At 37.0% G+C, this 25,492-nt stretch overlaps 1 protein-coding gene across 3 annotated transcripts in view; it reads left to right on the forward strand.

Annotated features, from left to right (window-relative positions):
• Positions 1–25,492, forward strand: part of AP1G1 (adaptor related protein complex 1 subunit gamma 1) — a 79,162-nt gene that overhangs the window by 18,318 nt on the left and 35,352 nt on the right. The window contains exons 2-4 of one of the 3 annotated variants that reach the window (XM_067020187.1): positions 947–1,042; positions 9,958–10,161; positions 21,368–21,492. In XM_067020187.1, the coding sequence (XP_066876288.1) occupies positions 9,961–10,161; positions 21,368–21,492 (326 nt within the window). In that variant the 5' untranslated portion in view covers positions 947–1,042; positions 9,958–9,960. Of the gene's footprint in view, positions 1–946; positions 1,043–8,232; positions 8,313–9,957; positions 10,162–21,367; positions 21,493–25,492 lie in introns of those variants that run through there. The other 2 variants (XM_067020188.1, XM_059043929.2) reach the window with 2 other exon arrangements.

Here is a 25,492-nt window from a genome sequence, read left to right on the forward strand (position 1 = left end):
AGGCATCTTTTCTGACCTGGCTGTGTTTGGAAAGCACTACGTTTCAACATGCCACTCAGGAACTCCTTTCTAGACAGCTTGACACCTTCATGGGGGTTAGCTCAGTAGAGCCCCTTTTAGTTCCCTGTCACCCATCCCTACTTTACTGGCAAAGAACATGACTTCATCTTTCAGGTGAGACCTGCCTTCAGCCATCCCTTAAGTAAGGGTTTGCTATTATCTTTTATAAGCTGAACAGTTTTGTTTTACTAGTGGTTAAATGTGTCTTAAAGCAGGTTGGAACAATGAGTAACTTTCTCACTAGCCTACTTAATATCCCAAGTGTATATTACTGTACCTGGTCAACTAGGTCTAAATTGTTTAATTGAAGGCTTTTTTGTTTACTTTTTAAAAACTCTAATTTTTAAGTTAACATATAGCAAAATCGACCTTTTTTGGAGTGTACAGTCCTGTGAACTTCAACACATGTATAGATTTATGTAATAACCACCAGAATTAGCATACAGTTCTGTCATCTCAGAAAAACTTCCACAGGCTGTCCCTTTTTAGTCTCCCCAACCTTAACCTCTGGCAACCATTGATCTGTTCTCCATCATTATAGTTTTGTCTTCTTGAGAATTCCATAGAAATGGAATCATTCAATATGTAACCTTTTCTAAGACAGTTTTCTTTCATTAGGCATAATACCTTAGAGCTGTGTAATGCCATGTAGCAATCGTTTGTTCCCTTTTAAATTGCTACATAGTGTTCCATTTTTATGGATTTACTGCCTTTTATTTCCAGTTTTTGACAGTTATGAACAGAGCTGCTATAAACATTCATGTATATGTTTTTGTGTGAACAAAAGTTTTCATTTTTCTATGATAAATTCCAAGTTGTGGGATTGCTGGGTCATATGGTAAGCGTATGTTTTAAGTTCATAAGAAACTGTCAAACTGTTTTCCAGATTCGCAGTACCATTTTGCATCCCCCCCAGCGGTGTATGAGAGTTCCATTTGCTCTGCATCCTCCCCAGCACTTGGTGTTTTAGCCATTCTAATAGGTGTGTAGAAGTATCTTACTGTGGTTTTAATTTGTATTTCTCTAATGCCTAATGTAGTTGAGCATCTTTTAAATATGCTTATTTATTATCCTTATACCTTTTTGGTAAAGTATCCATTTTAATCTTTTGCCTGTTTTAAAAAATTGGTTTGGTTTGTTTTAACTGTTGTGTTTTTAAGAGTTCTTTATATGTTCTGAATACATACATGCCCTTTGTTGATATGTGATTTGCAAATATCCCAGTCTCTGTAACTTGTCTTTTCATTTTCTTAGTAGTGTTTCTCATAGCACAAAAGTTTGTACTTTTTATGAAAAAAAAGTACAGTTTTATCATTTTTTTCTTTTATGGGTTGTGCCTTTGGTATAATGTCTAAGAATTCTGCCTAACCCCAGGTCATGAAGGTTTTCGCCTATATTTTCTTCGAAAAGTTTTATAGTTCTATGTTTTACATTTAGATCTATGATCCATTTTGAGTTAATAGGTGTGAAATTTAGGTCAAGGTTCATTTTTTTTTTGGCATATGGATGTCCAGGTGTGATGTGCATTGAGTTGTTCATACTATTACCTAATTATCCTTTTTTTTTTTTTTTTTTTTTTTTGCGGTATGCGGGCTTCTCACTGTTGTGGCCTTTCCCGTTTTGGAGCAAAGGCTCCGGACGCGCAGGCCTAGCGGCCATGGCTCACGGGCTTAGTTGCTCCACGGCATGTGGGATCTTCCCGGACCAGGGCACGAACCCGTATCTCCTGCATCGGCAGGCGGATTCTCAACCACTGCGCCACCAGGGAAGCCCCCCCTAATTATCCTTTTAATGTTTGTGGTGCTATCCCCTCTTTCATTCCTAATAACTGGTAATTTGTATTGTTTCTCTTATATCGTCTGGCCAGAGGTTCATCAATTTTATTGGTCTTTTCAAAGAACCAGGTTTTGGTTTCATTGACTTGATATATTTTTTGTTTTTAATTTAATTGATTTGTGTTTTTTAAAAAAATTATTGTTGTTTTTCTAGTTCTTTTGGGTTTATTTTGCTATTTTTCTAGTTTTTTTTTTTTTTTTTTTTTTTTTTTTTTTTTTTTTTTGCTGCGCCACACAGCTCACAGTATCTTAGTTCCCCAACCAGGGTTGACCACGAATGACCCGGATTGAACCCGTACCCTCAGCAGTGAAAGCTTGGAGTCCTAACCACTGGACTGCCAGGGAATTCCCTCTAGTTTCTTAAAGTAGAACCTTAGATTGTCAGATTATTGACATGTTTCTTCTGTTCTTATACAAGCATTTAATGCCGTATGTTTCCCACTAAGCACTGCTTTAGTGTATAACTCAGATTTTGATGTGTGTTTATGTTTTTGTTCACTGTATTTACGAATTTCCCTTGATATTTCCTCTTTTACCCATGGATTATTTCGGAATGTATTGTTTAATTTCCAAGTACACAGAGAGTTTCACAGTTAGCTTTCTTTTACTGATTTCTAGTTTAATTCCCTTATGGTCAGAGACCATATTTTGTATAATTTCCATTCGTTTAAATTTATTAACTTTTTTTTTTTTTGGCTGCATGGCTTGCAGAATCTCAGTTCCACAACTAGGGATTGAACCCCGGCCACGGCAGTGAAAGCACCGACTCTTAACCGCTGGACATTTTTATTTTTTAATGGCCCAAAACATGGTCTGTCTTGGTGAATGTTCTGTAATTGAGAAGAATGTATATTCTGTTGTTGGTTGGGGTGTTCTATAGATATTTGTTAGATCCAGTTAGTTGACAATGGCGTTCACGTCTTTTGCACCTTTGCTGATACATGTTGAAGTCTCTAACTGTAATTGAGTGGTGGTTTATTTTTCCTTTCATGTCCGTCAATTTTTGCCTCATATATGTTTTAGCACTACTGTCGAATACGTTTGCAATTAGGATTGTTGTATTTTCTTGGCGAATTCACCCTTTATCGAGCATTGGGAGGATAGGGAGTGATTTACGCTATGCTCTTAGGATCACAGATCCTCTGGTCAGAAGAGAAGAGTCTCCCTTTCCGCGTTTCTAGGTGCCTGCCTGGCTGTTACTGCCATTGCTTTTCTGCCACAGCCAGCACCGTTGCAGTATTGCCTAGGGGCACGGGTGGAGCGAAGGACAAAACTAAACAAAATTGAGCCTTTTCCTCCATTGTCCTTTATCTTTCTTTCCCTTCTCCTTGGACCAGAAAGAGTTTTTCTTAGAGTTCCTTCTCTGTACCCAGTGAGCACTTCTGGGTTTTGGGCTGCCCTTGGGTACAGGCTGGGCAATACTGGAGGAAAATGATAGCTTCTTGCCAGTTTGAGGGAACTTCGAATTCTGCTCTCTTTCTCCAGTCTGCTTGCTGTCATTTATTTTTCAGAGTCCTCAGGTAGCTGTGGCATGCATTTTGTCGAGGATTTTAGTTGCATTCAGAGGAGAGAGAGGCAGGAGTCTCCATGGAGTGTTGTTTATACCCGTCTTCACTGGAACCAGAACTTTTTGTTTAGTTTTGATCTTAGAATATATTCTGAAATATACTAAATTCTGTACTATGTAAATAAACTTCTGTTTTTCATTCATGCCTATGTGGACAAAAAAAAAAAATGTTGCCTGCCATTTCAGTAAACAAAGAGTGTTGCCTACCATCAAGCCATCAGCCACTGCTGCCCCTGCAGCCCCCCACTGGTGCACCCAGAAGGGAATTCAGGATGGAGAAAAGCAGGATACCGGCCCTCAGTAGTTAAGATGCATATCAAAGGAATGATTTCAGTAAACCTAGACTCTTGCATTTTCCCATACATAGAAAAGCACTAAAATCATTAACTTAAGATGTGTGTCTTTTGTGATTAACATCTTTTGATGTTTGACTACATGTTTCTTTTTGTTTTGTTTCCCACAAAAACTCATATGTGTCCTGGCTTCTCCATTACCTCTTTGGAGCAGTCCCTCAGAGCTGTCTGAGAGGCTCTGTCCCTGGCTATAGTCTCCAGTAATGCCCCGAATAAAACATAATTCTCAACTTCTATGTGCATTTTTTTCGGTACACGGGCCTCTCACTGTTGTGACCTCTCCCGTTGCGGAGCACAGGCTGCGGACACGCAGGCTCAGCGGCCATGGCTCATGGGCTCAGCCGCTCCGCGGCACGTGGGATCCTCCCGGACCGGGGCACGAACCTGCGTCCCCTGCATCGGCAGATGGACTCTCAACCACTGCACCACCAAGGAAGCCCTCTGTGCATTTTTTTTTTTTTTCTCTGTGCATTTTTTAAGTTGACACCTATTAGAATATTTTCCTGTGATATATAAAGAAGTCAAGTAGTAGTAAGTTGTCATAGTCCAAGGGAAAAAAAAATTACTGCTTTTCTGTAAACTAGAGGCAGCCTGGTTATTAGAGGAAGAGTGCTGAATGGGGGGATCATGAGACATGAGTCGGGCTAGCAACTAATTCTTTGACCTTGTACGAGGTAGTTAACATCCTGCATACTCAGTTTCTTCCATAAAAAGGTAGTGGCTTTGAGACTTCCCTGGTGGTCCAGTGATTAAGGTTCTGTGCTTCCAGTGCAAGGCCCGCAGGTTTGATCCCTGGCCGGGGAACTAAGATACCACATGCCGCATGGTGCGGCCAAAAAAAAAAAAAAAAAAAAAGCTAGTGGAATAAACTATATTTCTGTGATTCTGAGGCTGATAGCTGAGAAATTGCTCCAGGTAACTTGTTTTTCTCTGAGCTGGCTTAAACTTTTGTGATTTTTTTCCCATTGGACTACACATTTTGGGACTAGATTTAGGCTTTTTCTGATAGTCTTTGTTTGTTCTGTAGAATCATTGAGGTCTTCCTAGAGTATTTCTTAGCAGAGTATTACCATTGATCTTGATTGATTTTTAGATTTCTCTTGTTCCCCACACACCAAGTTAGAGTTGATAATACATAATATTCTCTTTGAAAGTACAGGGACTTCCCTGTCAGTCCAGTGGTTAAAACTACGTGCTTCCAGTGCAGGGGGCATGGGTTCGATCCCTGGTCAGGGAATAAACTCCCACATCTGCACAGAATGGCCAAAAGATAAAAAAACAAAAAAAAAAAAAGGAAAGAAAGTACAGTGACTGGGCTTTAGACAGTCAAAAACGGATTTTATATTTAGTTCTTGATCTCTGAGAGCTGTAGTAGCTTTATGCTTTTCTTACTTATATTTCACTATGTTGAAAGAATATAGAGTATGTTGGTTTTGCTTACCCTTAAATTTTGTTTTATCCTGAAGTCCGTGGTATTTATGGTTATTGTGAAAAGTAATTCTTTATTTAGATCTCTATTAATATTTTTTATTATTTATGGAAAATTTTAAGGATTGAAATGCCTTGTTTGTCGAGGCTTTTTGACTTTTAAAAAGCTTTTGGTTATGAACAACTTCTAATACACATGAAAATAGAGAATAATATAATGTACCATCATGTATTTATCATATACCTTCATCAGTGATCAATATTTTGCCCATTTTGTTGCATATTTTTCTCTCCTATTTTCCTTCCTCAATCTTTTTTCCCCCGGGAGTATTTCTGTTTTTTTAAAAAATATTTATTTATTTATTTATTGCTGCATTGAGTCTTAGTTGCGGCACTCGGGATCTTCATCGCGGCATGCGGGATCTTTCTTTGCGTGCGGGCTTCTCTCTAGTTGTGGCACACGGACTTAGTTCCCCGACCAGGATTGAATGCATGTCCCCTGCATTGGAAGGCGGATTCTTAACCACTGGACCACCAGGGAAGTTCCTCCCCTGGGAGTATTTTAAAACAAATCTTAGCAGTCATGTAATTTCATGTATATATAATGTTTATTTATTTAAAAAAAATTTTTTTTTGGCTGCACCGCACGGTACGTGGGATCTTATATCCCCCTGCATTGGAAGTGTGGAGTCTTAACCACTGGACTACTGGGGAAGTCCAATATAATGTTTATTTTTGAAGTATTGGGAAGAACTCTTGGAGTTTTAATACCAGGTTCAGGTGCTAGCTCTGTCAGCTACTGCCTTTGTGACCTTAAGCAAGTTGAATAGTTGCTCTAAGACCAAGTTTCCTCAAAGGCAAAGTGGGGATAATGATTTTCTGGGACAAAAAGGGACAAATGAGATGATGAAGATAATAAATGTAAAAGTGCTTTGTAAACTACAAACGTTAGACCCTTGAATAATTCTGTTAAAAAGTAACAAAACAGAGGCTTCCCTGGTGGTGCAGTGGTTAAGAATCTGCCTGCCAGTGTAAGGGACACGGGTTCGAGCCCTGGTCCGGGAAGATCCCACATACCACGGAGCAACTAAGCCCGTGTGCCACAACTACTGAGCTCTGCACTCCAGAGTGTGCGAGCCACAACTACTGTAGGCCACGTGTCTAGAGCCCATGCTCTGCAACAAGAAAAGCCACCGCAATGAGAAGCCCGCACACCGCAACGAAGAGTGGCCTCTGCTCACCCCAACTAGAGAAAGCCCGCACACAGCAACAAAGACCCAACACAGCCAAAAATAAATAAAATAAATTTATATTTAAAAAAAAGTAACAAAACAGCCTTTTACAGGTAGTTTTGCATAGTTTAGGACACATAATCTTAAGAGGGCCAATATACCAGAGCATATCAATACCTAGGGAACTTTTCTAAATTCCTAATGTACTGTCCCTACCTTAAGGATTGATACCATAGTGAACTGATTGGAGTGGGACATCCTCCTGGTATATTAGATTAGAACAACATTGAAAATCATTGGTTTAGGATTCCACAGCTAATATGTACTGAAGGCGATTGTAATGGTTATCTAATTCTATCATTTTTCTTAACTTTGAGGTATAATATGTATAAAATAAAATGCAACTGTTTTAAGTATACAGTTTGGTGAATTTCAAGAAGTGCAGATATCCATTTCTATCACCCCAGAAGGTTTCCTTGCATCCCAGTCCAGTCCCTATCTTTATCCTCTCAGGTAATCATTGATCTATTTGCCATCACTGTAGATGAGACTTGTCTTTCTTAGAGTTTCATATAAGTGAAATCATACAATATGCACTCTCTTGTTCTTGTTTCTTTTGCTCAGCAGAATGTTTTTGAGACTCTTGTATGTTGTGTATTGGTTCTGTTTTATTCTGAGAAGTATTCTTTTATAGGGGTATACTGATTATGATTCATCTGTTTATGGACATTTGGGTTGTTTCCAGCTTTTGGCAATTGTAAATGAAGCTTCTTTGAACATTTGTGTACATGTCTTGGTGAGAATATATATTTTCATTTCTCTTGGATAAATACGGAGTGGATTTGCTGAATCATATGCCAAGTGTATATTTAACTTTATATGAAGTTGCCAAACTGTTTTCCAAAGTATTTGATCCATTTTACATTCCCATGAGCAGTCTGTGAAAGTTCATTTGTTCTATATTTTTGCCTACAATTTTAGCCTTTCTAATGGTGTGGAGTGATATCTCTTTATAGTTTTAATTTGCATTTCCCTGCTGACTGATGACGTTAGCATCTTTTCATGTGCTTACAGCCATTCATATACCTTCTTTTGAGAAGTGTCTATTCAAATCTTTTCCCCATTTTTTTTTAGGAGTTTATTAATTAATTAATTTATTTTGGCTGTGTTGGGTCTTCGTTTCTGTGCGAGGGCTTTCTCTAGTTGAGGCGAGCGGGGGCCACTCTTCATCGCGGTGCGCGGGCCTCTCACTGTCGCCGGCCTCTCTTTTTGCGGAGCACAGGCTCCGGATGCGCAGGCTCAGTAATTGTGGCTCACGGGCCCAGTTGCTCCGCGGCATGTGGGATCCTCCCGGACCGGGGCGTGAACCGGTGTCCCCTGCATCAGCAGGCAGAGTCTCAACCACTGCGCCACCAGGGAAGCCCCAGTAGGTTTTTTTGTACAGGTCCATTTGCACATCTCCCAATCTCTGGTGATAAGAACGTTATACTCTTCCTGGTGCAGGGAGGGCACCTTTCTCGGGGGAAAATTCTGTGACCTCTCCCTGGGCGTCTGTTTCAGCTGTGATGATGTGGCTTTGGAGGGCCTGGCCACTTCTTCCTCGAGTTGGCAGAGGAGAAGCACAAGGGCACTGAGCATCTGTTGAAGATGCCAAACCAGCTCAGAGGCTGTGCCCTCTTCCAGGATGTGCAGAAGCTGTTCCAAAGATGAGTGGGGTAAAACCCAGACGTCACGGAAGCCACCATGGTTGTGGAGAAGAACCTGAACCTGGTCCTTTTGGATCTGCATGCCCTGGGTTCTGCCACGCAGACTCCCAGCTCTTTTTCCCCATTTTTAAGTAAGATTGTTTTACTTTTGAGTTGTAGAACTATATATTCTAAATACAAGTCCTTTGTAGGATAGGAATTGTATTATTTCTCTTTCTGTGGCTTGCCTTATTTTTATAATGACATCTTTTGAAGGGTAAAAGTTTAAAATTTTTATAAAATCTGATTTATTAATTTTTTCTTTTGTATTTTTTGCTTGTGTATGAAATGATTGCTTAACTCACATTTCCAAAGATTTCCTTCTGTGTCCCATTTTGAATTAATTTTTGTATATTGTGTAAGGTTAGGGTCCAGGGTTAATTTTTTTCTTCTCCTGTAGATATCCAGTTGTGCCAGCACCATTTGTTGAAAGACTATCCTTCCTCCTATTGAATAACCTTGGCCCCTTTGTTGAAAATCAGTTGAACATATTTGTGTAGGTCTATTCCTAAACTTTCCGTTTTGCTCCATTATTCTCTGCCTGTCCTTAAATTAAGTTCCACAGTGTTCAGATTACTGTAGTTTTGTAGTATTTCTTGAAATTAGGTAGTGCAAATTCTCCACCTGTGGGTTTTTTTTTTTTGTAATTGTTTTGTCTATTATAGGTCCTCTGTTATTATTATTATTTTTACTTTTAAAAATATTCATGAGAATATGACACCAGTAGTCTTCTGGACAAAAAATTGTCACCTGCCATTTCAGTAAGCAAAGGATGTTGTAGCTGTGAAGCCATAAGCCACTGCAGCTGTCCCCCGTGGTGCACCTTGAGGGGAATTCTGGATGGAGAAAAACAGGATATGGGCCCTAGTAGTTAAGATGCATATCAAAGGAATGATTTCAGTCAGCCCAGACTCTTGCATCTTCCCATATGTAGAAAAGCACTAAAATCATTACCTTGAGACATCTATTTTTGTGATTAGCAGTCATCTTTTGATGTTCAGCTACATGTTTTTTTTCCACAGCAAAACCTCCTATATATCCTGGCTCCTGCCTTACTGCTTTGGAAGAGCTATCTGAGATGCTGTATCCTGGGCATCAGTAATGCCCTGAATAAAACATAGTTCTCAGCTCTTAGGTTGTGCGTTTTCTTCAGTTGACAGTTTTGTATGCTGAGTTCAGTTTATTATTTTTTTCCTCATCACATTTTCAAAGAGTACCTAGGATACTGAGATGATTATGCTTCTTGAAAAGGTGTTTTTAAATCTGATATTTGGTCTTTTCTCCTAATCTTTCATTTTGTTGAATTGAGCTTTGATTATGATCATATTCAGTATTTATCTGATACTTTGTTGAGCTTTGTTGAGTTTAACAACAGTTGGGCAGAAAATATCTGTCTTCTTAAAGGTTAGGCATAGGCCTTTCCTTAATTTAAGGATTGCCTAAAGATTTGGGTTGAGTTAGTTCCTAAGATATTTTGATATTAGTGATAGGCTTTACATCATTGGTGTATTTTATGTCTTATTTTGCTTTAGTTAATACTTAACATTTTTATTTGTGTTCTTTCCAGAGGTTTAATGAATTGAGGGGTTTGTATGTAATAGCTTTGCTGGAACTTTGTATTACTGGACTCAGCAAGTCTTAAATTCTTAAAAATCAGAAATATGTGTGGGAAGTTGTGTGAATGGTTTTGGTAGTAAAAAATGTGAACGTCTTTATTTAATGTCTTCCCATATCCAGAGGATGCCAGCCCCCATCAGATTGCGGGAGCTGATCCGGACCATCCGGACAGCTCGAACCCAAGCCGAAGAACGAGAAATGATCCAGAAAGAATGTGCTGCAATTCGGTCATCTTTTAGAGAAGAAGACAATACATACCGGTGTCGGAATGTGGCAAAATTACTATATATGCACATGCTGGGCTACCCTGCTCACTTTGGACAGGTAGGCTGGGCTGAGACCACATCTAGCAAGGGTACTCTTATTTTAATGTCAATAGGTCAGGGATTGTCAGTCTTTCCTGTTGGGGAGGACAAGCTATTTTTGATGTCCTTGTAGTCTGATTATTGTGGACTGAGGGTAGAATTGAGAGAGAGAGCTGCAGATCTGGGAAGGCATGATATTGCCATCAATTCCTTTCCTTTGGAAATCTCTCATTATGTGGATTAGGGTATGTTTTGATGGTGGCAGTGAGTTTAAAGATTGACTGGGATTAACCAGTAGGTTGTGATTGTTCTGTCAGAGGGCGTGGACTATAATGAGTATACATTTAAGAAAAGTTTGCTAAATGTTTTCTCAGTTATTTCCTCAGTGCAGTGATATTATGAGGAGCACTCCTGACAGATGTTTTTAAGTAAAAGAAATTAGGTGGTTTCCATGTAATAGCATTTAAGGATTTTGTCCTAATTACATCATTCCTTGATAGCTATACCACTGTGCAGGTCTCCCTCTTGATTTGCTCCCACATAAAAACACATACAGCCAGTCCTGGCATGATATTCTTGGTGATAAGTGCTTTCTTCTTCCCACGTTTGTATGTGGTAAGGGAGATTGAGTCACAGAGAAGGGTATAGTGGGTTGTTTTTTAATTCTTAAGAATGCTATTAAATTTTATTTCACTTAAGAATTTAATTACATGCTAAGTAGTTTTTTATGGAAAAGACTGCAAAATTAAAAGAAACAATGTGCAGTTTTAAGTACAAGTAGAAAAAAATACTACCCATATTTGCATTATTCAAAGATAATATTGTTAATGTTTTGATATATTTATCAGGAAAGATGGTCATCAGTTTATCTTCTGTTCAGCTCATTAACTTCAGTGGAAGGAGATTCCCTCACCCTTAGGTTAAAACAAAAAAGTAATGGGATTGAATCTTACCAGGCTGACTTGGGTTTCTTTTATGCTCATTTTGGGGCAGGAAATGAGATCAGCCTCTCTAGAAATACATGTTTGAGAGTGGGAGAGCATTAATTCCCCAAAGGAAAATTGAGGTGTTAATATCAGAGGAAAGGACCAGATACTAGGCAGTCAAAAACAACAGCTGTCTTCTATAAATAAACGTCGTATGCTTTTACTATATCAGAAGTGGATCTAGGTGTGGTTATCCATGTAGTATGTGACGTAATTAGTATAAAGCAAATAGATGTTCATATATTCTTTTTGGTTGATTTTAAGTAGACTCATTAAGTTAGTCAAGTGAAGGGAAGACTCCTAATCCTTCCACTCAGAGAGTACTACTGTTAACATCATGGAAACAGTAGATTTATATACTCCAAAGGGTGTACTTTAAAGACAAATGCTTGAATTTAAAATCATAGGATATACTTTGGTGATATTTCATTTTGTAAAGGAGTTTTCTCTATATATATCTCTAAGATTTATTTTTATAACATGTTTAAATAAAACTGCTTTTCAGGTCTGTCTTGGTGTTTTGGAACTTAATTAGATAAAACATTTAAGTCTTAGGTGGAGAGTGTTCATACTCAAAGTACTAAAATTTTGATACAAAAAAATAAAGATTTTTCTGAGTGGGAATAGGAATCATAATTTTAAGGCCCTCATTCTGTTTGAATAAGGGAATAAGGGAATTCAAACATTCCCTCTGTTTGAATAAGTCACGGCCCTATCCATATCAGTGATTTGGTACCCTACCCATTGGAATTGCCTTTATAATGTACCCATAAAAAGGTTCCTATCGAGATTCTCTCTCCTGCATGTATGAATCACAGTGTCATTTTCATTTAATTATGTGTAAAAACAGTCAGCCTTTAATTGCATTTTATTTGTTAGATGTGCACTGTTCATTATGATAGCCACTAGCTGTGTAGCCACTGGTCTTTGGAAATGTGGCTAGTTCAACTGAGGTGAATATTAAAGGAAAATAAATTTTGGGTGGGTACTTGATTCAGTTATTGGAAGACTTTTAAATATGTTTTAAAACTTGGGTATGTGAATCTACTTTATCATTTGTAAGTTTTATGAAATCTAAATACAGTTCACATATTTCTGATGGATATGTAGTGTACAAATTAAGATGTGCTGTAAGTGTAAAATACATACTGTGTTTAGAAGCCTTAGTACAAAAGAAAGATGTAAAATAGCTAACTAATAATTTATATGCTGATTATATTTTGAAATGATATTTTAGATATATTGGGCTGAATAAAATATATTATTAAAGCTAATTTCACCTGTTTCTTTTTCTTTTTTACTGCAGTATCTAACATGATACTGTACAACAGAAATTAAATAAATGAGCCAGATGTATAATTTAAAAATTTCTAGTAACCATATTTTAAAAGTCTTATTTAAATTTTACAGTAAAACCCATGAGGTAGGTAGTATCCTCATAGTACAGATGAGGAAACTGAAATTTAGAGTTTAAGTGACTTAAGTGACTCAAACTTGTATAACTCTAAAACCTATTCATTCTTTGTGTTTAGTTTAAATCTATAAATAGCTTTTTGCATTAAGTTAATTAATTATTTTAGCCCTGCCTTGCAGTAAAAAGGATTTGAGATGGCATATGTTACCAGCATCTATTTAAAAGGGAAAAAGAGTAGTAGAAGGTAAGAGTTAGGAGAAGGAAGAATTCAGAACACAAGGCCTGTGTAGTTGCTGTTGGGGAGGCAGCTCAGGCAAGAAAAAAAAGATTCAGTTATGTGGTTGTTATTACTAGAATTTAAGAGCACAGCTGCGGGAACCAGACTGCCTCAATGTGAATTGGCTTTGTTACTTTGCTGTCTGGTTTTGAGCAAGAACCTTATTAACCTTTCCTGTTTCCTCATATGTAAAATGGGGATATTCGTAATACTACTTTATAGGGTTATTCTAAAGGTTAATTAAATTAATAAATGTTAAACATTTATGTTTTGTTCTTAAAAAACTGTCAGACATTACCAATTTTACCATTTCCTAAGGGACAGCAAAGAAAATTTAGGAAAAGCACTGAATTCTGAAAGGGATGTTCTTTTGTGGGTCTTTTATTTAGGGCTCTTCTAGTAATGTAAGAGACAATATCCTCAGCATTTTTACAACAAAAGCAATGATAGATTTCCTGTAGGGTGTGTAACCTTTCACGTGTCTGGCTTAAACACAACCCAGAAATAAAGCTGAATATCTGAAGAAGTGGGTAGATTACAGGAGTAGAAAATGGTGGCTCAGGACCCAAATTCTTCACAGATGTATTTTGTTTGTCCTGCACAGTACTTAAAATTGTTTTGAGTTTGCTGCCTACGTGTAAAAATCAAAGAACTTCTCATGGAAATCTGGATTTCTAGTTTCTCTGAGAAAGTCAGAGGATTTGGCAACACTGGATCCACATTTTCACATGGTAGTAGTAGGCTGGGGACCTTCTCCAGGCTGGGCATGCGTTCTGTTTCTCCGCAGTTCCATCCTGGCCTGCTGTACCCAATTACCTGTCTGCAATAGTCTTTCCTCTCCATCAATATAGTATAGTATAGCATTTCACTTCCTTAGGTTCTCTAAAGTTTTACAGTATTCTCCATAAGGTCTTACACATCTTTGGTGAAACTTGTTGCTAGGTTCCTTGGAGCTCTTGTTCCTGTTGTAAATAGCATTCTTTAAATTTTTTAATAATTATGTTGTAGGTATATAGAAATATAATTGATTTTTGTCTATTTATCTGCCTAACAACATTACTTAGTTCTAAGAGTCCCTGTGGACTCTTGTTGTTTCCATATGGTCAACAATACTGTCTGCAAATGATGGCAGTTCCCTTCCTTTTCCATCCTTAAACATTTTATTTCCTTACTATACTGTACATGTAGAACAGTATTGAAAAGAAGAGGTGATAGTAGGCATCCTTGCCTTGAGCACACTTACGCTCAGATTGTGGTCTCCAAATACCCTTTTATTCTAAAAGGGTCAGGCCCATTAGAAAGATGGCTGATCCCAAATCCGGGGCAGGAAATGTACAAAATAAACTTGGACTGTTGTACTGTACCAGAAATCAAGAAAAACTACAGAGGTCATTTTTAAAGGATATGGTAGCCACAAGAGGAGGCTGTCATGCCTCAAAATGAGAAAGTTTGAGCTTTTAATAAAAGTAATAATTGTAGTTGAAACATACCAAGTAAGTTTATATCAATGAGTTCATAATAATTAAAAAGTGTTTTGAAAACTTCATTGGTCATCTTTGGAGGATACTAGGGAACTGACTCATTATTTTGAAAACTGATAAATAAAAGGAAAGAAACAAACATTTATCCTGCCTTTCCTTACCAGTAGTTCCTTGTAAAGGAATTATTGCTAAGTTCCTTCTGAAGGAACTATTGGTGATCCAATGGTATATATAGAGAAATTGCTCCTTAGGGGAATAATCCAGCTAATGAAGAAGGAATGGAAGAATTAGGATATTACCATTTTGCAACCCCTGATGATCATCGGTGCTACTAATGTCACAGGAGAGACAACCACCAGAAATAATTATATGCCTCCTGATGAAAGTTCATACCACCACCTGTGAATTATATTTGCTAAATCAAAACAAAAGAAAAACTGATAAACCTGAATCTGATCAAGCCTCCTTGTCTGTTTAAAAAGAGACGTTTTATAAGTGTTCATTGTAGTTTCGTTTCTGTTAGGAAAGCATAGGGGACAATCTGTATCTCCACAAAAAGAATAGGTAAGTTGGGCTTCCCTCGTGGCACAGTGGTTAAGAATCTGCCTGCCAATGCAGGGGACATGGGTTTGAGCCCTGCTCCGGGAAGATACCACATGCCACGGAGCAGCTAAGCCTGTGTGCCATAACTACTGAGCCTGCGCTCTAGAGCCCGTGAGGCACAACTACTGAAGCCCACGTGCCTAGAGTCTGTGCTCCGCAACAAGAGAAGCCACGGCAGTGAGAAGTATGTGCACTGCAACGAAGAGTAGCCCCTGCTCGCCACAACTAGAGAAAGCCTGTGTGCAGCAACGAAGACCCAACACAGCCAAAAATTAAATAAATAGAATAAATAAACTTATATTAAAAAAAGAATAGGTAAGTTGTAGTATATTCATACATGAGATACTCTATAGCAATGAATATGACTGAATTGGAGCTTCTTGTCTGGATATGAGTAATGCTCAAAAGATGTTGAGTGAAAAGAGCAGGAATACAATATGATACTTTGTGTAAAGTTTAAAACATTCGAAAACAATTGTCTACATGTCTAGCTAAGGACATATGACATGACAATGATCAACAGCAGTTTTGAGTTTTGGTTACGCCTGGGATAGAGAGAGGGAACAGATTGAGGCAGAATATCCAGAGGGATTCAGTTGAATTTGTAATATTAAATTTATTAAAATAAATAGGGTAAAATGTTAAGATTTGATAAAGCTCGTTGGTGGGTCAAGTTTTTGAGTAAAATATTTCATAATAAATTTTCTCAAGAGAAAAAAAAAATGAGATACAATGGGAATGTTAATGCCAGAAGAATGCAAAAACAGGCTCTGGTCCATATAGATTTTATGTTGCCAAGCTACATAGTGATAAAGCAGTTATAATCTTTTCTTCAAAAGTAAGTGTGTGTGTGTGTGTGTGTGTGTGTGTGTGTGTATAAACTAGAAAGTTATTTCTGAGTATTAAAATGAAATACAAGTAACTAAGACCTAACCAATCAGTTGCAGATCCGTTAATGTTTACAATATTTTAATTGCATCTTTTCATCAAGATGATTGTTCACATCATAAAGCTCAGTGTTAAATTAAAAGCAAATGTATATGTGCATTTGACCTTTTGGGAAATTGTTCTAAAAGCTAACAAAACGAGTGCAGCTTTTTCTAAAGGGCAACCAGATTAAATGCTGATAAAAGACAATATTTGTACTTGCTTCAGAAAGATGTAACAAGGCCAAAAACTTGGTAAAGTTCTCCTTTTAAAAATTGCTTTGAAATGCAAGGACAATTGGAGCATTGAGTCATCTAGGAAAAGTATGTAAAAATTAAGTTGTTAGGCTTTCTCTCAAATCTACTCCATCAGAATATCCTGGAGGTGACCTGTATATATATATAAAAATCTTAGAACCCTCCCAGGTGATTTTGATTACTGATTTTTAAGGCACTGTGTTTGTTCTAAAGGAGGCTGGTAACTTCAGTCCCTTAAGGCTTGTTGCTCATGGCTCTCTAGAATGCTTCTGCTGAGAAAATATTCTGAGAAAAATTCAAGGATCAGCTGGAGAGAATTAGGGACTATTTGCCTTGGAAGACATGGAGTGTAGGACAACTGTTAGGGCGCTGTCTTCCATGATGTGGCTCAGTTACCTTAGTGATAAGGAAACTAGGCCCAGATTGTTGAAATAATTCACTTAGGTCTCTTAGCTAGAACCAGGATAAGAGAGGCAAAGCTCCTAACTGGTTTCTTTCTGTTCCACTGAGTGTTATGTAAAGAGAAACCTTTCTCAGATGTTTTCTTAGTTTCTAACCTGAATTGGGTGGCTTTCCTACTTTGTTTTCACAGTAGTTTGTGCATGACTGTCACGGTATATATCTATCATATTTTATGATAAATATTCAAATGCAGGTTTTCTTTTATGTGTCCTTCTAACTGTGTATCAGTGAGAATGACTAGCACATTGGTCTGGACACAGCAGGAGCTTTCTAAATTAAAGGAAAACCACAGTGTCTCAAAACACTTGGAAAATAAATATTAAAAAATCAGTGAGTAGCAAAGAGTTATCACAGTCAACACTTCGGGATGTACGTGGGGGGAGAGGGAGAAGGTTGCTGTGGATAAGCAAGCATCAGTATATTAGGAGCATTGTTAAGGAAGAAATTGATAGTAGGTGAAGAATACAAAATAACTGTCAGCAGAAAAGAGCACAGCCCTTGTGGGGAATAGAGATAAGAAGGGAGCATACTTCTTTACACGTTCCTACGGCATCACAGGTGTGATAGAATAGCACAGTAATTGCTTATTATGAATTTAAGTTATCTTTAAAAGGTTGATTGTTTCCATTTACTGAGTTATATTTTCATATGATTTTCTTAAATTTTTCAAAGGCTTTTTCATGAAATGATTCCAAAGCACAAATGCTTTTTTGCTATTTTTTGAAATATATGTTGTTTAACTTTGGAGGGGGAACAAATGATTTCAGTTGTTTTTTTCCTTTTTAATTATAATATTATTGTATTAACTTTTCTAACTACAAGTTAGATGTAAGTTCTCTTTATCCTGCAGTTTTTTCTCTCCCAGCCCAATATTATTTATCTTTGAAATAAATAATGACAGTTCATCGATGCAAAATTTAAAGGATACAAAAGGATATACGATGAAAACTCTGCTTTCTACCCTCTTCCAATCACTTAGTTTCCCTCCTTATAGGCAACTTGTGGTATTCATTTCTTGACTATACTTCCAGAAGCATTTTATACATCTCCAGGCAATGGACATATATATTTTTGCCTCTTCCAAAAATATATTGTAATATACTGTATGCACTGTCCACTTATTAATCTGTCTTGAAGATTAACCCGTACCACTATATAAAGAGCTTCCTTGTACTTATTTTTTTCCCACTTTATTGACAGCTCATGGTAGTAAATACAGCATAGTATTCTGTTATATGTGTGAATCAATTTATTTAACTGATGTCTTATTAATGGACATTTATTTCCAATCTTACTGTTTAAAGTAACACTACAATGGAATAATATCCATTATTTTGCTCATGTGTGAATATAAATGCATTGTAAGTTCCTAAAAGTGGATTTGTTGAGTCAAAGGGTATGTGTGTTTGTAATTTAGATAGACCAAATCTTTCTTACTACATCCTTTGCCAGTTTATACTGCCATTACTAATGTCCTTGCACTGTTGTGACAGTTTTTTAGCTTTGCTAATATAATAGATTAAAAAGTAGTATCTCAATATGGTTTTGATTTGCATTTCTTTTTCTTTTTTAATAACATAATTGAATCATATTTTGCATATCATATAACACACCCTTTTCAGGTGTACAGGTCAATGATTTTTTAGTAAATTTTCCTAGATGGGTTTGCATTTGTTTTATGAGGAGATTGAACTTCATTTTGTATGTTTGAATTATTTCTTAGTTTGAACCGTCTGTTCAGATTCTTTGACTTTTTATATTCGTTGTTGGTCTTTTTAAAAATAAGTTTGTAGAATCCTGTTGTATAGGATTTCGTGTCTGTGAAATGAGTTGCAAATATTTTTTCCAAGTTTGTCATTTGTCTTTTGACTTTTGCTCACAGAGTTTGGGGTAAAAGCAAAAGTTTTCTGTTACCTTGGTGGTGGACTGTTTATGGTGGATTTAAAGCCAGATTTGTGGGTTAGCAGTGTTTCCGGTGGCAGTTTCAAGTAGCTTTAAGTGAGGAGCAGTAGTACCAGATGGAAGTTGAGGTTGTTGCCTAAGGGGTGGATACATTTAATTAGTTAACTATTTTTTTTCTGTTCTATAACTCATGTAAGTGTTGAGTTGTGGTTTTAGTGATTGCTGCTCAAAAGTGGATGCCCTCTCCTCACATTTACCCACATCCCATTGTATTCCCCTCCAATCATTTTCTTTTTCAACATTTGAAAACCTTGATAACACTTTTAATGATGACACGTGGTACAGTCTGAGCTCTTATTTGCTGGCCACTGTAAGTGTGAAGTGTGGTCAGAGTTAATCCTTCACTGGAGTATGTATTTCAGAGGCCATTTCCAGTATATAATCTTGTATTTTCCCCTCAAATTTGTCACCTTCAAAAAAAAACAGCAGCTCATTCTTAGAGCAAAATCACTGTACCAACAGGAAATATTAAAAAAGAATTAATTTAGTATTTGTCCCTTTAATTTTAGTTTTTCTTTTCGCTATTTAGTTATTAGGTAAGTTTTAACAGCTGTCACAAAAAGCAACAAATTGTACTCACCAGTCATCAATGACTTTTGGTGTGACTATCTTAAAACTTGGCCTTTAAAAATATGAAGTAATATTAATGCCTGAGTGTCCTTCTCATTAGTTCACCTTAAGAAAAAAAATTTGGATAGTTTGTGTAATGCTTACTGTTTGCCTGAAGCATGATTCAGTAAGGATGATAAACATTTCAGTGATACCTGATTCTTAGAACATTTTCTTTTACTGCTAAAATATTTATTTATAGAATGATTAAATGGGAAGATTTAAAAACCTTCAGTTTGAAAAAGAGAAAGATTTTTCTAATATTTAAACTTGTTATTTTCACATTCACCTCAGCAGTAATTTTTCTGCTGACATTGTAAGAATGACTGTAAACATCTTCTATTTCAGAAGTTGTGTTTGAAATTTAAATTGAATGTGGAGACAGAAGGGAAGGGTTGTTAGATAATCTTTGTTGATCTCAGAGGCATTTCAGTTTTCCTTGGGATCCTCATTATTCTCCCTTTGAGGCTTCTTTGACTTGCTCATGATGGTGTAGTCATCCCACAACCTTTAGGTGTTTTTATTGTAGGTACATTGAGAGAGCAGTTTTTAAATAGCTCGAAACAGGTTTATTTGTAAACTCTTTTACGTTTCTCAGTTTGACTTTCATACTTACAGGCAGATTCATATGGGAAGTAGTCTCATGTGATCTTACATTCCTGTCTACACCAGTCTGCATCTGAGCCCCTTTCCTTGGAATGCAGTGATTCTAAATGGGAGCATAGTTTGAAAAACCCCTCTTGAAGAGTCTAACTTGTGTATATCCTTTGTAAACCACTGCCCGAGAGGGAATGTTTGGCCTCTTCCTTGTTATCCAAGATGGAATGATAAAGTATATCAGAGCGACTGTGATGTTCAAGAAAGGCTAAGTACTCCAATAAAGATGTTAAAAAAATTAAAAAAAAAAATAAAATCTTAAAAAAAGAAAGGCTAATTAGAGAGACAAACTGTTTAAATACAAGGACTTTTAAATTGAAGTATTGTTGATTTACAATATTGTCTGTTTCAGGTGTATAGCAAAGTGATTGAGTTTTATATTTTTTTTTTCAGATTATTTTCCATTATAAGTTATTACAAGATACTGAATATAGTTTCCTGTGCTATACAGTAAATCCTTGTTCTTTATCTATTTTATGTATAGTAGTTTGTATCTGTTAATTACTCCAGTTTATCCCTCTCCCTCTCTCTTTCCCCTTTGGTAACCATAAGTTTTCTATTTCCGGAGTCTGTTTCTGTTTTGTAAATAGATTCATTTGTATTATTTTTTAGATTCCATATATAAGTGATATCATATAAAGTTCGTCTTTCTCTAACTTACTTCACTTAATATGATAATCTCTAGGTCCATCCATGTTGCTGCAAATGGTACTATTTCATTCTTTTTTATGACTAATATTCCATTATATATATATATATATATATATACACATATATATTTTTATACACATACACACACACCACATCTTAAACCAATCATCTGTTGATGGGCACTTGGCTTGTTTCCATGCGTTGGCTATTGTAAATAACTACACGGATTCTTAAGCTCTGAGGATTGTGTAAAGAAGAATTATGTAAAGAAGAAATCATATAAAACATTTTAGGTTAATTCCATTACTGGGTTTTCCTCTGGCTTGTGTGTATTTGTTTACTTCTGTATTTGATTCCTAAAACCTCACCTCTCCATAGTACTTGGTTCGAGCCCTAAATGTAGCACTTTCCACATTATGTTAAAGTTAGTTATTGTCTATCTCTTCTTCAGTTGTACATTCCTGGTGTTTAGGACACTGTTTGGCACTTTGGTATGTTTCCAGTTACTGAGTTTTTGATATTCAAAATAGGAACCAGATATTAAATACACACATGAGCTTGGTGCTCACTTAATATAACCTGGGAATTAAGAATTAGGTTTATTAAAACTTTATGACAACACTTTAGTAGTTTGTATGAATATGTAGATCTAAGGTAAACTTCACAGATTATTTGGATGGCAAATACCATAGGACCTTGACAAGATGATCTATTCCAGAACTTGATTATTATTATCAAGATATTGAACGATCTTAAACCTTTGCCTTTTATTTAGGTGTTTTGATGATACAGGTTATACCTATGTACTTTAGTTAACCATTGACTCTGGGTTAAAAACATTGCTTTCCTGATTATGGTAGCAATTTCTTAATTTTTTTCTTTTCCTTTTTTCTTTCTTTCTTTTAAAAAATTATTTATTTATTTATTTTTTATTTGTAGTTGGAATGCCTCAAGCTTATTGCCTCTCAGAAATTCACAGACAAACGCATTGGCTATCTAGGGGCAATGCTGCTGTTAGATGAAAGACAAGATGTCCATCTTCTCATGACCAACTGTATCAAGAAGTAAGTCTTAATTTCTTTCTTCCAAAAACTACTTTGTACTTTTAGGTCTTTTTTATAATAAGACATCAAAAGCTTCTATTTACTGATTTTATATTTACTGTCTAGAATGTATTTGAGCTGCTTTTGGTTCTATAGCTTATATGTAAAGAGGCTAAGCAAAGGATTAAATCCTCTGTAGGAGGCTTCCCTGGTGGCTCAGTGGTTGAGAGTCTGCCTGGTAATGCAGGGGACACGGGTTTGAGCCCTGGTCTGGGAGGATCCCACACGCTGCAGAGCAACTAGGCCCGTGAGCCACAACTACTGAGCCTGTGCGTCTGGAGCCTGAGCTCCGCAACAAGAGAGGCTGCGATAGTGAGAGGCCTGCGCACTGCGATGAAGAGTGGCCCCCGCTTGCCACAACTAGAGAAAGCCCTCGCACAGAAACGAAGACCCGACACAGCCAAAAATAAAAATAAATACATAAATTAAAACAAACTTCTGTAGGGGATAATTTAACTAAATGAAGGTATTGCTGTCCATCTTGAGTCATAGCAACTATTTAGCCATGAATAAGCATTTGGACTTTCATAGAATAGAAAGAGCATTGGTAAATCTGAGCTTTCTTATATATTTTTTTGAATACCATGAATAATGAAACATTGTGTTTATTAAATAATTACCAGTGTATATTCTTAATAAATACCATTTAAAGGTAAAAAGAGAGGTCTTGCTTGTCAGCAGTCTAATCCCAGATTTCAGTTGCTGGGAATTATATTTAGCCCTGTGAATTTTTGTGTATAAGTCCTTTTTTCTCTAATGGGTCCTTTACTGATTTACTAGTCCAGTTATGTGTTTAACTTACAAAGTTAATGCTTGCCATTCTGGAGAAATTAGAGGAACCAGGAGTAGGGAATTAACAGTTCTCAGTATCTCTCTCTTTTTTTTAAAAGAATTGATTTATTTTTGGCTGTGTTGGGTCTTCGTTGCTGCGCGTGGGCTTTCTCTAGTTGCAGCGAGTGGGGGCTACTCTTTGTTGCAGTGCGCGGGCTTCTCATTGTGGTGGCTTCTCTTGTTGTGGAGCACAGACTCTAGGCATGCGGGCTCAGTAGTTGTGGCTTGAGGGCTCTAGAGTGCAGTCTCAGTAGTTATGGCGCATGGGCTTAGTTGCTCTGCGGCATGTGGGATCTTCCCTGACCAGGGCTCAAACCCATGTCCCCTGCACTGGCAGGTGGATTCCCAATGACTGTGCCACCAGGGAAGCCCCCTCAGTATCTCTCTTATAATAAATTTCTGTTAGAAAGTAATGGAAGTGTCAGGGTTTCCCTGGTGGCGCAGTGGTTAAGAGTCCACCTGCCAGTGCATGGGACATGGGTTCGAGCCCTGGTCCAGGAAGATCCCACATGCTGCGGAGCAACTAAGCCCGTGCACCACAACTACTAAGCTTGCGCTCTAGAGCACGCAAACCACAGCTACTGAAGCCCTCGTGGCTAGAGCCCGTGGTCTGCAACTAAAGAAGCCACCGCAATGAGAAGCCCACACACCATAACGAAGAGTAGGCCCTGCTCACCGCAACTAGAGAAAAAGCCCACGTGCAGCAAAAAAAGACCCAACGCAGCCAAAAATAAATAAATTGAATAAATAAATTTAAGAGAAAAAAAAGAAAGTTATGGAAGTTCTGATAGCCATATTGATTAAAGGTACTTTTTGGTTTGTTTTGATTTGGTTTTGGTTTGTCTATTGGTTTAATCTCCTTTTTTAGATTTCTTTTTCATTTATAGTATTTGTGTATTTGACAGAAAGTAGAATCGGGGATATAGGTGATGAATTTGAAGACACTGAACTCATATATTTTGCTGTGGTAAAAATTATAATTTAAAATTTCTCAATGGATAATAAAAAATTTCAAAATGATAATTATGATTGCTTGTAAATATAGAGTGTGTCATGTAAATACATTGACTCTGTGACTTAATTTGGGAGAATCTTGTTTTTTTTGGTCTTGAAATAAATATTAATAATGAAAATACTAAGTTGATTCATTTATTCAACAAATATTTATTGTATACCTGTTGTATGCCAGGAGGTGTTATGAGCTTTGGGGATGGAGAATGAAAAAAATGGACAGAAATCCTTGGTGTCATGGAGGTTACATTTTAGATGTTTAATGTGACTTCACACATTTATTCTGGACAGGCCTCTGAAAGTTTCTTTAATTTTTGTTCTTGCATGCTCTGTGCCCTTATTATTCAAGCTTTCAATCATATGCTGATAATTTGGCAGTTCTGCCTAGCAGCAAGTTCATATTAGAGACTTAATACCAAACTCAAGTATAGGTTTGTAGCTTGATAAAAATTGAAGAATAGGCATACAGGCAAAGAAGGAATCTTTGTGTTTAATTTTCATGAGACCCAGCTAAGCCCCAAGTGAATTTAGGAGAGAGCTAATAATAGTTGGGAATTGATCTGTCACTTCAGTTTAAGCTCAGTTAAAGGACTTTGGATAATTCAGGGTTTTTTTAAAAATTTATTTTCTTTATTTTTGGCTGCGTTGGGTCTCAGTTGCAGCACGTGGGGTCTTCGCATGTGGGGTCTTTGTTGAGGCATGTGGGATCTTTCATTGTGGTGTGGGATCTTTGTTGTGGCGTGTGGTCTTCTCTAGTTGTGGCCTATGGGTTTTCTCTCTCTTTCTCTCTCTAGTTGTGGCGCATGGGCTCCAGGGTGCCTGGGCTGTGTAGTTTGTGGCACGTGGGCTCTCTCATTGAGGCACACGAGCTCAGTAGTTGTGGTGCATGGGCTTAGTTGCCCTGCGGCATGTGGGATCTTAGTCCCCCAACCAGGGATTGAACCCGCGTCCCCTGCATTGGAAGGCGGATTCTTTATCACTGGACCACAGGAAAGTCCCCTGTGTGTTTTTTTAATCTGTTAATGAATGGGCTTTTTTATTTGTGAGGGTTTTTTGCATTTTGATTTTGGGGTATCATACATACCAACAGTTTTTCTGTTTAATTATGAATGTTTACCTCATTATTCATTGGCCTAGAAAAACTCTGACATTAATGATCTTGGAATTAAATCTTTAAAAATTAAATATAATACTTTAAGAGCTTGCATTATGCAAATATTCTTAATCATTGAAAAATGATTGAAGAGTCAACTAAATACTCTTGGGAACTATGACACTAAATGTTAAAGCCATAGTTAAGTTAAACTTTATTTTATCAGTAATTTTTATCTTAAATATTCAAATTGGTAGACAGTAGCAAACCTGACTGATTGACACTTTACCTTCTGTTTCCTTTCCTTTCTTTGTTCTTCAGGGAAGCCTAAAACCATTTAGTTCATTTAAAATTACCAAAATAAATAAATAAAAAAAATAAAATGACCAATAATGAACCCATTACAATGTTAACAGAAATAAATTTTTTTATGAAAAATTATTTTCCAGAACAAGAACAATTTCAGTGAGAAGAATGGCATTATTTTACAATTTTGTAAATCTCTTTAATATCTAACCTAATGAAAACTAGAAGCTAGATGCTCATATTTGCTTCTGCATTCAGTTTCTTACGTTATGTTTTGATTAAGTATATGAAGATCTAGCCTTTCACAGATAATGTAGTTTTAAAAAGAAAGAGGACTTTAATAACCTTTCAGATAACTATGGATAATGTTCTATGATAGTATATCAAAACTCCACAAGTGGTAGTTTCTTTAGGGTTAATTACAATGTGGAGTCTGAAACCATATCAGTGAAGTTTGGTTCTTCGTTGTATTAAAACCTATTGGTCTGTCTTACACTTTGAATGAATCTTTTACTCTTGCATGCTTTTTTTTTTTTTTTTTTTTTTGCGGTATGCGGGCCTCTCCCGTTGCAGAGCACAGGCTCCGGACGCGCAGGCCTAGCGGCCATGGCTCACGGGCTTAGTTGCTCCGCGGCATGTGGGATCTTCCCGGACCAGGGCACGAACCCATGTCCCCTGCATCAGCAGGCGGACTCTCAACCACTGCACCACCAGGGAAGC

Source organism: Kogia breviceps, chromosome 18 (genome assembly GCF_026419965.1).
Source record: "Kogia breviceps isolate mKogBre1 chromosome 18, mKogBre1 haplotype 1, whole genome shotgun sequence".
Taxonomy (NCBI): domain Eukaryota; kingdom Metazoa; phylum Chordata; class Mammalia; order Artiodactyla; family Physeteridae; genus Kogia; species Kogia breviceps.